This window comes from Pogoniulus pusillus, chromosome 12 (assembly GCF_015220805.1).
Source record: "Pogoniulus pusillus isolate bPogPus1 chromosome 12, bPogPus1.pri, whole genome shotgun sequence".
Lineage (NCBI taxonomy): Eukaryota > Metazoa > Chordata > Aves > Piciformes > Lybiidae > Pogoniulus > Pogoniulus pusillus.
In genome coordinates this window covers 1678343-1694167 of record NC_087275.1, presented here as the reverse complement: position 1 = coordinate 1694167, position 15825 = coordinate 1678343, and the positions used below count along the sequence as shown (strand labels likewise).

At 46.1% G+C, this 15825-nt stretch overlaps 1 protein-coding gene across 3 annotated transcripts in view; it reads left to right on the top strand.

The window, feature by feature from the left end:
• POU2F1 (POU class 2 homeobox 1) overlaps positions 1-15350 on the top strand; it is a 134629-nt gene extending 119279 nt beyond the window's left edge. For all 3 annotated transcript variants that reach the window (XM_064152245.1, XM_064152244.1, XM_064152246.1), the window contains exons 11-16: positions 3598-3743; positions 6446-6625; positions 8973-9078; positions 9476-9821; positions 10522-10610; positions 12687-15350. In XM_064152245.1, the coding sequence (XP_064008315.1) occupies positions 3598-3743; positions 6446-6625; positions 8973-9078; positions 9476-9821; positions 10522-10610; positions 12687-12997 (1178 nt within the window). In that variant the 3' untranslated portion in view covers positions 12998-15350. The remainder of the gene's footprint in view (positions 1-3597; positions 3744-6445; positions 6626-8972; positions 9079-9475; positions 9822-10521; positions 10611-12686) is intronic.
• Positions 15351-15825: the final 475 nt, after the last annotated feature.

The window sequence follows — 15825 nt, the reverse complement described above, 5'->3', positions numbered from 1 at the left end:
TTTCAGTATACTGAGCTTATTGCATCCATCTCCTCCTCCAGCCCTGTGTGCATTCTTGTAACCTCTCTCTGAAGGTCCACATAAATGCTCCTTTCTCCCCATAGAAAAGTGGATTAGATTGTGCTCTTTTTTCCAGGATCACTTTTTCCTAGGATGTGAGTTACTGGTGATGGTAGTGTGTTGGGCTTTTTTTGGTGTTGGCTGTTTGGTGGATGGCTTTTTGAGTTTTTGTTTGCTTGTTTCGATTTGATTTGGTTCGGGTTTGATTGGTTGGTTTGTTTTTTTGGTGGAGTGGTTTTTTTTGGCTTTTTTGTTGGTTGGCTGGACTTGGGGTTTGCTGTTGGGTTTTTCTGGTTAGTTGGGGTTTTTTTTCGCCACCAAAAGGAGCTTGGTGCTAAGGCCTTAGGATAGAAAGTGCTGTCAGCTATTTTTTTCTTCCAAGTATACAATCATACATAATTAAAAACTGATGGATCTGCTAGTAGATGGCAGGGATGGTGTGTGTCCTTCCTGTTTTTACCAATGTGAAGAGGCCTTTATGTTGGCACCCCCAGTGCTCTCTGAAATCTTGAAAGCAATTGGATCCAGCATTGAAAATGTGTCCTTGCCTGAAGCAAGGAAGTGTCGTTCTGTCGTGGTGCTGGCAGGGGTTATCTTCAGGTCCTTTAGATCTGTGATAGAAAACATGAAGATCTTCACACTGAGTAGTCTAGTCCACAGTTAAGTTGTCCCCAGACCTTCCAGCAACAATGGATGACTCCAGTGCTGCAAGGAATGTCAAAGTTTGCTTTTTGTGCTAACCTGAAGAAGTACTTAGATCTGTACAGTTAGGGATGGTAAAGAATGTCAGAGGCCTTCACAGCCTGTTAGTTGAGAACCATTGTCTTTGGCTTTGATTCAGTTTCATGGAAGAAGATTCAAATGACTTTAAAGACTGCTTTTAAATGAAAACAGACAGGAGAAGCATGAAATCATAGAATAGTCTAGGTTGGAAGGGACCTCAAGGATCATCCAGCTCCAACCCCCTGCCATAGGCAGGGACACCTCCCACTAGAGGAGGTTGCTCAAGGCCTCACCCAGCCTGGCCTTGAACACCTCCAGGGAAGTTGTTGCTCCTCAACCTCCCTGGGCAAACCTGTGCCAGTGTCTCACCACCCTCACTGTAAAGAACTTCCTCCTAACATCTAGTCTAAATCTCCCCTCTTCCAGTGTAAACCCATTCCCCCTCGTCCTGTCATTACAACACCTTATCAATAGTTCCTCCCCAGCCTTCCTGTAGCCCCCTTCAGATACTGGGGGGCCACTCCAAGGGCTCCTGGAAGCCTTCTCTTCTTCGGGCTGAAGAGTCCCAACTCTCTCAACCTGTCCTCAGAGCAGAGCTGCTGCAGCTCTCTAAGCACCTTTGTGGCCTTCCTCTGGACTGGCTCCAACACTTCCATGTCCTTCTTGTGCTGGGGGCTCCAGAACTGTATACAGGACTGCAGGTGGGGTGTGAGGAGAACAGAGTCAAGGGGCAGAATCCCCTCCTGTGCCCTGCTGCCCACACTGCTCTGGCTGCAGCCCAGGATACCAATGATCGTTTCCATTACATGACATTGGAGTGTTGGAGTGTAATACGACATAGCTCAGCTGATTGTGTAGAGTTTTCAGAAGGGAGAGGGGTTCAGCATATTTATGGTTACCACTACAGAACAAAAAGTAATGTAGAGAGTAATGAACTGAATGTACTTGCCTGTTTGAGCCTACTGGAATGATCTTAGCCCTTGTAAACTTTGGCACCTTATTAGCCACAGACTCCTGTGCAGTGTGGGATCTCCAGCTGTCATTTCTCACTTTGTTTCAATACCTTGCTGGAACCTTCTCGTTGCTCATTTTGCACTTTCTGCTATTGAGTGGACTCCAGTCTGGTCCTTCTTTGCTCTTCTGCGGAACCAAAAAAGACCAGATATGGGATCGACAGCTAGAGACTTAGTGGCATGGTCTAGTTGATTGGATGGGGCTGGGTGCTAGGTTGGACTGGATGAGCTTGGAGGTCTCTTCCAACCTGCTTGATTCTATGATTCTAAGCTAAGGAAGGGGAACTGCTAGGTGTGTAGGTTCTTTGGTAGAGCTGCATAGCACTGAGTATCTGCTAAGATCTCCAGAGAGGAGAGATTGAGTGCTGTGGAGCTGGCCATGACCTTCCTGCAGAGCAAGTAAAAGAAATTTGAGGCTGTCAAGGTCCGGAGGAGCAGAGATGAGCAGTATCTCTGTCGACCGGAGCTAGGCCAGTTCTTATGGATTCCGTGTTGTGAAATTAAGGTGCAAATGAGAGCAGATATCACCGTGAAACTGTTTGTTAAAGGATAAGGTTGGGCAAAACGGAGGGAGAGAGGGGAGAAGGGGGAGAGAGAAAGATCAGAACAGAGGGAGAGAGGGGAGAAGGGGGAGAGAGAAAGATAAAGAGATCGATGGAGAAGAGAAGAAGGAGCAGGGAAGGAAAAAGGCTGTGATCATATTACTCTCAGTCACAGATGAAGGGGAGAGAGAGAGATGGGTGCGTGGCCCAGGGATGATCTGCTGTGGAGTTTGTCAGAGGTTCTCCAGGTGGTGTGCAGCTCTGGTGGTCTGGTGATGGTCTGCCCTCGGTGGTGCGGTGGAGATGTCACTGGTGGTCCGATGGAGGTGCCACGCTTTGTCTGGTGGGAATGCCACGGGTGGTCTGGTGGGAATGCCACGGGTGGTCCGGTGGGAATGGTGGTCCTCCGGGAATGCCACGGGTGGTCCGATGGGAATGGTGGTCTGCTGGGAATGCCACACTTTGCCAGGCCTTTCTCCTGCCTTTTTATACAGTTTTCTGCTCAGTGTCCAGCTGCAGCCCCCCCAGGGCATCTTCCTGTGCATTCTCACACATTCGCAGGGGTCTGGCGTCGCCGGGGGGAAGGCCTCCACCCTCTCTCGGCTACACCTGTCCACACCCTGCATACACAGCCCTTGGGGGCAGCTGAGATAAGATGTAGGCTTCCTGGGCAGTCCAGCCAGGGTGAGGTCTAGGAGTTTCAAAGGTATTGTCTGTTGATTTGCATCTCTGAGCTTTTGGGCCAAGCACCGAGTCTGAGTCCCAGAAGTAACAAGATTAAGGAGAGATGATGCAATCTTTGTTGATTAAGGAGGGACGATGCAATCTTTATCTTTGTTGATTAACAAGAGAGAGGATCAGACTCTCACAGAGGCTGCTCAGGTTTTTCATAATTGCCTGTGAGTTACAACAGTGACTCATGGATATCAGTTACTACTTTTTGTCATTAAACTGTGACTTACAGTGAACAAATATGGAGTGGAGTGAGATAAGGGAGACAAACTTTGTATAGGTATCATAAAAGGTAGCAAGCAGGAGCAGAGAGCACCTTCTAGGCTTAGTTGCAGCTTTCAAGTTTCAAGTATGTGTTGTGATTTACAAGTGCAATGATGAATGCCTGTGCTCTTCCGAAACCTCTGCCTAACTGGAATAGATAACTGGGTGACTTTTAACATACCTTACATGAGTGAAGAACATTTGCATTCGACTGCACTGTGTTCAGATGACATCTCCTGATTTGTATTACTTTCTTTTTTCAGAAAACCTCTCATCTGATTCAACTCTCTCCAGCCCAAGTGCCCTGAATTCTCCAGGGCTGGGGATTGAAGGCTTGAACCGTAGGAGGAAGAAACGCACCAGCATAGAGACCAACATACGTGTGGCCTTAGAGAAGAGTTTCCTGGAGGTGAGTGATGTTGTTGCTCTGCTCAGCCTGTAAAGGATTGAGGAAGCTTTGCTTAACAATCCATTACTGTGCTACTTAGGAAAGTGTTTGTAGTAAACTAATTCAAGAGAGATGTTGAGGTGCTGGAATGTGTCCAGAGAAGGGCAAAGAAGCTGGTGAGGAGTCTGGAGCAGAGCCCTGTGAGGAGAGGCTGAGGGAGCTGGGGGTGTGCAGCCTGCAGCAGAGGAGGCTCAGGGCAGAGCTCATTGCTGTCTGTAACTACCTGAAGGGAAGCTGTAGCCAGGTGAGGTTGGGCTCTTCTGCCAGGCACCAAGCAAGAGAACAAGGGGACAGAGTCTGAAGCTGTGGCAGGGGAGGTCTAGGCTGGATGTTAGGAGGAAGTTTTTGGCAGAGAGAGTGATTGGCATTGGAATGGGCTGCCCAGGGAGGTGGTGGAGTCACCATTCCTGGAGGTGTTCAAGAAGAGACTGGATGAGGCACTTAGTGCCATGGTCTGGTTGATTGGCCAGGGCTGGGTGCTAGGTTGGACTGGCTGAGCTTGGAGGTCTCTTCCAACCTGGTTGATTCTGTGATTCTGTGATGAAGAATACAAAGACTGTGCCAAGCAGCACACATCCACATCTACTCTTAGAAGAAAACCCAACCCCCCTCAAAAAACCTCACCAATTTTTGTGGTTCACAAACACTGATTTGACATTGTAATATGCTAAGCCATAGCTATAAGCTTAATATTCTGCATCTTAAAGGGAAAAAAGATTACTCTTTCTGAGGTTGGGTAATTGGAGTATCAGTCTACATACGTAAGGTGAGGGCTTTTTCCTAGACAATGTTACCTCTGTTCTGCACTTTGTGCATCTGTGTGAGCAGAGATAGCCTCTCTGAGTACCTTGTTTGACCTGCCTGTCTTTCATTATAGATCAGGGCAACTCGAGATTCATTTGCTGTGGTCAGTTTCTCCTACTCCTTTACCAAAAATGATGAAAGATCAAGGTCTAGAAATTCTGGAAGGGTTAACTCACAAGGCAGACCCCCTCTCACAAAAAAATAAGCTTAATCTTCATCACCTGTCTCTGAGGAACACAGTTTACTGTTAGCAGAAACATTACTGGAACTAGGAAGATGAGAGCAGAATAGAATGGAATAGAATCACAGAACAGTTGGAAGAGACCTTTGAGATGATCAAGTCCCACTGCAACTAAACCAAGTGCCTCAGCACCATGTCCACATCTTTTAAATCACTCCAGGGATGGTGACTCCACTGCCTCTCTGTACAACCTGTTCCAGTGCCTGATGACCCTTGCTGTGAAGAAACATTGCATTGCACCTTATAACTCTACTCAGTGGGCACATGTGTAGATCCTGATATAAATGCTTCAGGCTTTTGGTGTTTTATGGTTTTTCAAGGCTAATTAAAGAAATATTTAAGAACACAAGTCACAGAATCTCATTATCACAGAATCAGGGTGGAAGGGACCACAAGTGTCATCTAGTTCCAACCCCCCTGCTATGGGTAGGGACACCCTACCCTAGAGCAGGCTGCACACAGCCCCAGCCAGCCTGGCCTCAAACACCTCCAGCCATGGGGCCTCAACCACCTCCCTGGGCAACCCATTCCAGCCTCTCACCACTCTCATGTTCAACAACTTCCTCCTCACCTCCAGTCTGACTCTCCCCACCTCCAGCTTTGCTCCATTCCCCCCAGTCCTGGCACTCCCTGATAGCCTAAAAAGTCCCTCCCCAGCTTTTTTGTAGCCCCCTTCAGATGCTGGAAGGCCACAAGAAGGTCACCTGGGAGCCTCCTCTGCTCCAGCCTGCACAGCCCCAACTCTTTTTCAGTCTGTGCTCACAGCAAAGCTGCTGCAGCCCTCTGAGCATCCTCCTGGCCCTTCTCTTGACACACTCCAGCATCTCCACATCCCTCTTGTCCCAAGGGCTCCAGAACTGGTTGCAGTACTCCTGGTGGGGGTCTCAGCAGAGGGGGAGAATCCCCTCCCTGGCCCTGCTGGCCACACTTCTGCTGCTGCAGCCCAGGCTCTGCTTGGCTTTCTGGGCTGCAAGTGCACACTGCTGGCTCCTGCTGAGCTTCTCCTCCAGCAGCACCCCCAAGTGCCTCTCCTCAGGGCTGCTCTCCAGCCACTCACTGCCCAGGTTCGATTTGTGCTTGGCGTTGCCTCGACTCAGATGCAGGACACTGCACTTGGTCTTGTTGAACCTCCTGAGGTTGGCTTGTGCCCACCTCTGCAGCCTGTCCAGGTCCCTCTGTATGGATTCCTGCTGGAGGCAGCCTGGCTGCTGCACCACACAGCTTGGTGTGGTCAGCAAACTTGCTGAGGCTGCACTGAATGCCTGCCTCTGTCCATGGCACCCACAAAGATGCTGAACAAGACTGATCCCAGGACTGACCCCTGAGGGACTCTGCTTGCCACTGGCCTCCACTTGGCCATGGAGCCATTGACAGCTACTCTTTGGGTGCAGCCATCAAGGCAGTTCTGTATCCATCCAGTGCTGCACCCATCAGACCCATGTGTCACCAGCTTGGAGACCAGGATGTGGTGCAGGATAGAGTCAGTTTCTTCTGTAGCGCTGCCTGGATTCTGGATATAAATGACCCATCCAGATTTATTCCTACTGAAGAAGCAACTATAATGTGAAACTATGTAAGGTAATTTCACAGCTTTTCAAATACCATTTCCTTTTCTCAGAACCAGAAGCCTACCTCGGATGAGATCACCATGATAGCTGACCAGCTGAACATGGAGAAGGAGGTGATCCGCGTTTGGTTCTGTAACCGGCGCCAGAAGGAGAAAAGGATCAACCCGCCCAGCAGTGGTGGAACCAGCAGCTCGCCCATCAAAGCAATTTTCCCCTGCCCAACCTCATTGGTAAGAATCAAAAGAGAGTACTGACAAAGATCTCTGGAAGAGATAATTCTGAGGTGCTCAGTGGGAAAGCTGCACGTGCTACACAACCTTTGTCCCGCAGACAGGCTCTCACAGATTTGTATTTACTGCATTTTAACTGTCCTGCTCCTGTACCAGCTCAGTGAATTAATGCTTACAAGTCAGGCACCAGTTGTGCCTTCAGTCAGGTATTTTGTCAGCTCATGAGTAAATACTCTGAGTAGCATATTTGCAGTTGAGGTTGCTGGTTTGAACATGTTCCAGATGGGAACCTCATTTTCTACTTGGAATTTCTCACTTGCCCAAGTTTTGTTGGTAAAATAATAGTCATAAAAAACGCATAACAGCTCTGCCTCTCCCCTCTTCTTTTACCTGCTCTGTTAAGTAGTTGAACAGCAGAAAAATGTCTCATTTGCAGACTTCAGTCACACAAATCCAGTGATACCATTGTTGTCACTTTGAGTCAGGAATGATTTATATTAAAAAGACTTGGAACAAAGGAACAGTTTAGATAATACTTATGTAATTAATTTCCCACACTTGTATTTGCCTCAGGTAGACACAAACTTCATGAAAATAAGAGTAACAAAACACATGCATCAAGGTTCCTTCAGCTCCTTTGCTACCAATGTCCATGGAGGTCTGTTTTCATAAATAGAAACAGTAGCTATTAGATTTCATAGTAGCTATGCTAATAGGAATGTGGTGGAATTTATGTAGCCTGTAGCTGTCCTTTTGTAGTATTTATTCCACCCTCATCTCTGTAGTAGCTAATATCTTCCAGTACTTCATTAAACCATTAATTTTGGTGACATGTCATTCTTTCCCCTCGTCCTTGTCTCAGGATGTGTGCATGCAACCTTTTGTTTCAGGGAAAAGGATGTGTTCAATGTACTTTGCATTTATAGGGGAAAGCAAAGTTGCACACCATAGTGCTGTGTTTTAGTAACCATGGAAGATTACTCAGACTACAAGTTAAGAAAACTTCCTATGTAAATTTCCTTTTTATTACTAGCTGCCACTGTCTGTAAGAAATGGACATGTTAACCACAGTGATGGTTCACTAAACATTTTCACTCATTGGAAGCTGCTCTTAAGACTGTGCTACCACTCCAGTACTACTGCCCCGCAGCCCCCAGCCTTTACTGGCTGTGTACTTTGTTGATTCCGAGTGACAGCTGTGGAGATGATGCTTAGTTTACTAGTTTGACTGCAGATTAACTATGTGAAGAGCAATGCTGGGTTTTCAGTGTGGCTAGATAACTAATCTGACTTTTGTAGCCTGGCTGGACAAGTAGGAGGGCTCTGACACAGGACTGGGAGTGAATGCTCTTTTGGTGGCGCTTTTGCACTGGCTGAAGTCAGTGGTTGTAAGTGCAGTTAGCTGTATTCATTCTAGGTTGTCTGCTGCCCTGAAATACAGGTTATGACCTTGGCTATAACTGTTCCCAGGGTAGGTGATGGATAGGATGTCTGGGCTGCATTAGTAGGAAGTGTGCTGTAGATCTGGTTCTTCTTTACTTCACACACTGTTGGAGATGGGCAGAAAGCTTTTAGAGCTGTCCCGGTTGCCCCAGTCTTGTTTAAAATGCATGAAGCATTTGACTTCATATAAGAAGATGCACAGTATGAGAGAGATTTCTCTGATAATGAGCTTAAGGTAAGAGAAGAGAATGGAGGGAGATTTTAGCCCATATTCTTGACTGTTATCTTGGGCAATTCTTTGATGTGTTACAGCCTTCCAGTATTACTGTTGGACACCATTTCTTGTCCATAAAAATTCCTTTTTCTCCCTGTATTTCGTTTTTACTCATTAGCTACTTCCTCCAGTCTTAAATATTTGGTGTTTTTTTTATCCATGGTGTCCCCAGTTTATTGTAGTACTCTTGTAATAAGCTGTCCACAAGTAAAATTAGCTAATCTAATTTGGGTGTTTTGAAATTCAGAGATCCTTTCTCTGCCACCAGGAAATTTACCAAAATAGAGTTTTTAAGCAACAGAAAACTCCAAATATATTTGGTAGCTTTTTCTCTAAGAATGCTGGTGTTAAAACAAAGTGCTGTCTTTGTGAGGAGGCCTAACTTGCAGTCCCAAGACAGTGTGCATGTAATATATTTATCTCCCTTTGCAGACCAAGCAACTAAGAATATTGCAGATAATCAGAGAAGGTGTCATTGGTCTACTGAGTGATAAAGTAACTTTGTAGGCAGTGTTTTTTCTGATAACCTCCTCAGCTGAGGATGAGAGAAGAAAGAAATCCAAGCCTAGTAGCAGCTAACTCTTTGTGTCTTGTAACAGTTGAGCAGTTGTATTCTTTTTTGACCTCCAGGTGGCAACCACACCAAGCCTTGTGACTAGCAGTGCAGCTACGACCCTGACTGTCAATCCTGTGCTCCCTCTGACCAGTCCTGCTGTAACTAGTCTGTCAGTCACAGGTAAGGGCTGATTTGTCTTCCCCCCCACATTATTCTCGACCATTTTCCCTTTCTAAACTCTTCAAAAGATCATGCAGTGAGTGTGACTGGTATCCCAGGGCACTCATGATTGTTACTCCACTAAGTAGCTTCAGGCTTTCTGACTGCTCAGTTGACTTTTCTGGAAATAAAGTCAAGGTGATGCTGGAATGAAATGTGCTGTGCTCCATTGCTAGCTCCTCTAGCTCCTCAGCCTCCTGCTGGCTACTGTCATTTCATGGCGGTGTGGGCTCTTGGCGCTTCTTGGTTCTACAGAGACAGGCGTTTGCCTCTCTTTCAGGTGCATGTGCCTTTCAGTTCTCCTGAGTTCAGTCATACCTGTTACTTCACACTGATCTAACCAGAATCAATCTTCTAGGCACAACAGAAACCACCTCCAACAACACAGCAACAGTGATTTCAACAGCACCTCCAGCTTCTTCAGCAGTGACATCACCCTCTCTGAGTCCTTCCCCTTCTGCCTCAGCCTCCGCTTCAGAGGCATCCAGTGCCAGTGAGACCAGCACAACACAGACAACCTCCACTCCCTTGTCCTCCCCTCTTGGGACTAGCCAGGTGATGGTAACGGCATCAGGGTTGCAAACAGCGGCAGCAGCTGCATTACAAGGAGCTGCACAGTTGCCTGGAAATGCAAGCCTTGCTGCCATGGCTGCCGCAGCAGGACTAAACCCAGGCTTGATGGCATCCTCACAGTTTGCAGCTGGGTAAGGATGGATTTTTCACACCCTTTTAGATGAGATAACAGAATAGGGAAGGAGAGTTCTTGGGATAAATCACTTCTGTGTGTCAGTATTTTCTGGTAGCTCACTTGGTGTATCTGGCATCGTTTATCTCAAACTGTGAAGGTTTACTTAGAGATGGTAATTCCCCATTCCCATCAATGTACGCCACTATGTTTTCATTTTACAGATGAAAAAGCTGTATTGCAGCAATGCTATGACTTGCTGAGTCATCCATCCCACTGCAGAGCTTGACTTAAGAGCTGCAACTCTTTGCAGAATCTGTAGTACTAATTGTAAAATGAGAGCTAGCCTAGACTCACTTGGCTTCTCCATCGTGAGCAGGAAGCTGGGAAAGATGCATGATGAGATACTGCTGAACTTTTAGTTTTGAAAAGGTTGCTCTTGAGAGATGACATTTTCTTCAGTTGCTCTTGATTTGCATTTCTTATCTGAATTTGGAAGATGGTGAAAACTTGCTAACAAGTGACAGTTTCCCCCAAATACTTCCCACAACCATTTTACAGCAGCAGTCGATACAAGTCATGTTTTTGGGGTGCCTGTACTTCAGGCCTGTCACTAATCACACAGCTGAAAGGCAATGTCTACTCAAGGCATCACAGAGGAAAAAATTGAATAAGTAAAATTGTCTTTGTTTCTTCTTCCACACTCTTGCTTCCTGCAGAGGTGCCTTACTCAGTCTCAATCCAGGGACATTAGGTGGTGCTCTCAGCCCAGCCCTGATGAGCAACAGTACACTGGCAACTATTCAAGGTCAGTAATGTTTCTTGTTAATACATCTGTGTCATACAGCATAGGTTTACATGCTTTGCTTTTCTCTACAAAAAAGAAGGCTGTCTCCTCTGCACTGGGCATACAGATTATAGGAATAAGGCTTTTACAAAATGTAAATGTGCAGATACATGTTATGTATCATGGAGATAAGAGCAGGTGCAATTCAGAAAGGAGGTTAGAGCCATGTATGATTTTGTAGTGATTTATAGGAGACACTTAAGATATTTAATGTGATCTGAATTTATGTTGTTATCCTCCCTGTGTTGTATTTCCAGCAGGCTAGAGATTTACAGTCAGAGAATCATAGAATCAGCCAGGTTGGAAGAGACCTCCAAGCTCAGCCAGTCCAACTTATCACTCAGCCCTAGCCAATCAACCAGACCATGGCACTAAGTGCCCCATTCAGTCTCTTCTTGAACATCTCCAGGGACAGTGACTCCACTGCCTCCCTGGGCAGCCCATTCCAATGCCAGTCACTCTCTCTGGGAGGAACTTCTTCCTGACATCCAGCCTAGACCTGCCCTGCCACAACTTGAGACTGTGTCCCCTCATTCTGTTGCTGCTTGCCTGGGAGAAGAGACCATCCCCACCTGGCTACAGCCTCCCTTCAGGTAGTTGTAGACAGCAATGACGTCTGCCCTAAGCCTTCTCTTCTGCAGGCTGCACACCCCCAGCTCCCTCAGCCTCTCTTCAAGCAGTTCCCTGAAGTCTTTCTTGAACTGAGGGGCCCCGAACTGGTCATAATATTCCAGATGAAGTCTCACCAGAGGGCAGAGTAGAGGGGGAGAAGAACCTCTCTCGACATACCACAGCCCTTCTAATACACCCCCAGAAGCCATTGGTATTCTTGGCCACAAGAGCACATTGATGGCTCATGGTCAACCTTCTACCAACTAGAATCTCCAGGTCCTTTTTCCCTTCACTGCTCTCCAGCAGGTCAGTCCCCAGCCTATACTGGTAATATCTGGGCTGCATTAGTTGCCCTACTATGTATATGCTTCAAGAGTTGTAGTAAGTGCTCTCGCAGGGGAGTTGGACTGGATGATCTTTTGAGGTCCCTTCCAGCTCCTGATATTCTGTGATTCTGTGATCAAACAGAGAGAAACTCAGAGTGAAAGTTCTGTCACCACCTACCTCAGCAACACACCCAGGGTTTCATTCCTACAGCCACACAAAAAGCAGCTTCTGGCACAATCACATGTGCATAACTGTGCACAAACTTGAGTGCAGTTGAGCTGTTTTTAGGCCTGGTTTAGGAGAGCAGTTTTGAGCAGGACTTGATCCTGAATTCTTGTGCTGGTCTATTTTAAAATGAACCCACAACAAACAACCTCCCTCCCAAAGTATCCATAAATCCTTATATCAGAGTAGTAAAGATTTTTTCTGGAAGTGCCACACAGCCAGAAGTTTCCACTGTCTTCGGCAAGAATTGCTCTCAGTTCAGTTTGCCACCTGTGAAAACCAGGTAGTGCAAGTGCCCAAAGAGCCAAGGACATATACAAATACCCTCTGAACTGGCTTAGCAGGTCTTTTGTCGTGGGTACAAGAATGAACCCTTCTGTAAAGTGCCACAGGTGAATTTTGCAGGTGATAATCTAAGGCAGACTGCAGAACCCTGTAGAGCAGTAAGTTATAACAGTGGCTGCATGTCAACGTTTAAAATGTCCTGCTCAAGGTTACACGACCTTCACCTTGTGGTAGCTGTCATTTCTTGTCAGTGCTCTTGGCAACCCTTTCCAGTACAGGTTGGCTGAACGTTCAGGTTCTCTGTGGCAGAGAACAGAGGCCCATATTCTGCTTAAGGATCTGTGGAAAGGCAGGATGAAATGAGTTTAGGTGCAGATGGCAGAGGCATTTTAGTATCTGCAGGGTGGTGTCCACTCTTCCCACAGGGCTGCTTTGAGAAAGCAGCAGCGTGTGCTGCGCTGAGTGCGCTCCGCGGTGCAGAGCAGCAGATCAGCGGAGGACAGCGCCCCAGCAGTTCTGTAGGCACGTGTTCGTTATTGCTTGCCGCTAAAGTTGTCTCCTTCCTGCTCAAATTTTCCCTTTTTTTAGCTCTTGCATCTGGTGGCTCTCTTCCAATAACATCACTGGATGCAACTGGAAACTTGGTGTTTGCCAATGCTGGAGGTACTCCTAACATCGTAACTGCCCCTCTTTTCCTGAACCCTCAGAACCTTTCTCTGCTCACCAGCAACCCGGTTAGCTTGGTCTCTGCAGCTGCAGCCTCCGCAGGGGCCTCTGGACCAGTCGCCAGCCTTCATGCCACCTCCACCTCATCTGAGTCCATCCAGAACTCTCTCCTCACAGTGGCTTCTGCGAGTGGGGCCACGTCCACCACCACTACTGCCTCCAAGGCACAGTGAGCCGGGCTGAGCTGTGCTGCCAGCAGCCTGTTTCACTGTGCGGTGGGATTGGCTGCCAGCGGGGTTTATAAACTGCAAATGTGATGGGCATCCTCTCACCGTGTTGCTGGGGACAAGGGAGACAAGGAAAAACATGAAAAAACGAAAGCAAACAGGAAGGATTTAAAGCTGGGACAGACATTTGCCTAATTTTATAGTAAACACTGTCTTTTCAGGATCGCTTCATGGATCGGAGAACTTTCTAACCAAAAATGTAAAAAAAAAACCAAAAACAACAACAAAAAAACAACAAAAAAACAAAACGAAAACAACAACAAAAAAACCAAACAAACAAAACCACAGAGAAAAAAAAAAAGGAAAAAAAAAAAGAAAAGAAAGAAAACAAACAGAAAAAAAGTTGAAAGGACTACTTATCATTTCCAGCAGTCACAATGACAAGTTAAGGTGGGTTATCAAGACAAACATAGGAAGGGGATTTCTTCTTTCGTTTGGTCTAAATATCTTTCTTTTTAATTATCATTTTATGGGTCTGTTGTACAGGCCATTATGTCATACAAGGTGTTTATAATCTTATCAATCATGTCGGGGGTTCCTTTCTTAACTGGTACAATTTAGGCAGGCCTGTATTACTGGTGTATCTCTATTATTATTATTATGATTATTATTATTATTATTTTTATATATATAGTTTGGACGCATTTGTCTTTGCTCCTGGATTATTTTCAGTGAGCTCCCATGCCATAGGGGGAGGGTGGGAGGGTGGAGAGAAAGAATGGAGCACAAATAGACTTTCTGGGAACGTTCTGAACAGTTTCCTCATCCTCGAGTTTGTCTAATGGTTACTCTTAGGGTTCATCGGGTGTGCAGGAAGCTCAGTGTGGCAGTAAAGATCGTTGTGTGCAGCCCTCCAGGCTTGTCTATGCTTTTTAAGCAGAGGTAGGAGTTAGTTCTGAGCTGTGGCTCTCCTGTTCTCCATTCCTTAGGCAAGATGGCCAGATTGCGCTGCACACCTGGTGCGCACGATTCCTTTGTACTTCAGAGAGTGGAATCTGACCTCCCGAGTCGGGATTGTGTGTCATACAGATGGCTCTTCTGTCGATTGATATTTGCTGTTAGAGCACACACAAACATTTCTGAGCTGTCAGGTTGCCCATGCTAATTGGCAGTATGTAACGTGGCCTTTACAGTCCTGGATTCCTGCCAGGTGAATTGGTACAGGATTAGCAAAGGTGAGATTCTCCCTATTCACACCAGTATTCCTTTCCCCTCTATTCTGATGCTTCTGCCATTTTATCCAGAAGAAGATACTGGTAAAAAAAGTGATTCTGGCAGCAGAACAGGGAAGCCAGCATACGAGGACAGAAGGTGCCACTGTTTATGCCAACACAATAGCACTGACTCGGGCTTCGCACGTACCTGGGTGATCTCGTGTGGTCTCTGAGCTGCGATGCTGCTAGCTCTGGGAAAGCAGCAGTAAGCATCTCCGCGCAGAGTGGGAGGGCTTGCCTGCTACTGTAATGACCTTGTCAAAGATTACTTCTGCTCCACGTAGCAAAGGATGTTTACACGGATGAGGAAGAGTAGCGAACTGTACAGAAGTCTTAGATTTGTATATTCTGAAATATACAATTTAGTATCTGAACCAAAAAAAGAGATGCTTTTAAAAAGAGAAAACTGGATCACTGCAATGCAGTTCACTTTGAACTTCCCGTTCCCAATGGATTTAAAGGTTTCTGCCATGTCTCTAAAATTAAATCACTTTCGTCTTGCAAGAGTATTCAGCCAGTCCCCTTCCCTGCCCCACCCCCTTTCTTTTGTCACCAGAGTGTCCTGACATAATGAGCTGCTGCAGCTATGTTCATTTTGTTGATGATTCAGGGGGATCCTGGAGTTTCCCGTCCAAGATCCATAAGGCAGCAACTTTAAACTCTACATATGCTTCGGTTTGTGACCTGAGCATGTGGGATTTACATTTGCACTCAAGTGGCAGAACCTCTGATCTCTCCCCTCAGCACCATGTTTTTGCTCTGTTCATCTCTTAATTCCCCACCTTCCTGTTTTGCTGACTATTGAAACCAGTCATCCCTAAAACTTCCAACCTAGTGAACTGCGAGCAGGGAAGTGTAACAAATGTCCGTCCACCTTTTCTAATGACTTTTTGAGTTTTTTATGTTTTATTTTTTTAAAACTAAGCTTGAACCAAAGTCAATTTCTAGCAAGCTGCTGTACTGATGGACTAGTTTGTGTAAGTGCAGTTCAGATGCAGAGAGGCGATAGATGCTACTGACAATTTCTTTTTCATTTGTCTTTTGTTTTTGTTAATTTTATATAAAAGTTGCTGCTTGTTTTTAAATTTGTTTGTTTGTTTGTTTTTGTTGGTAATTTGTGTTATCCTTGGGGCAGACTCTTAACTTGATTTTAATTTGTTTTCTTTGGTTTGATGTGTAAATAGAGTGGCAATGTCAGGGGAGTGTTAAGACCACAGGTCCCCCCCTCATCCCACTGGTATGGATAAATCTCTATATTTTCCATGTGTTTCCATGACTTCAGGCTGTGCAGAAGGCTTTTATGGTTATGAATAGTACTGCAGAAATGGAAATGGCCCACAGTAGGAGGTTTAGAACAGCAAAAGGTATAGCTGGGTGAGCTTCAGGGAGGCTGAGAAGTGGAAGAGGTGGTGCTGATACTCACTATGTGGGTCTGGAGGCCATAGCAAGTCCCTGGGACTTGTATTCGGTGAAGTAAGAGGCTAGGGAAAACTGCAGCTGTGACATTAATTCCTGACTCTGGAAGCTCCTGCTTACTTTCAAGCCTGTGCAAAAATACAG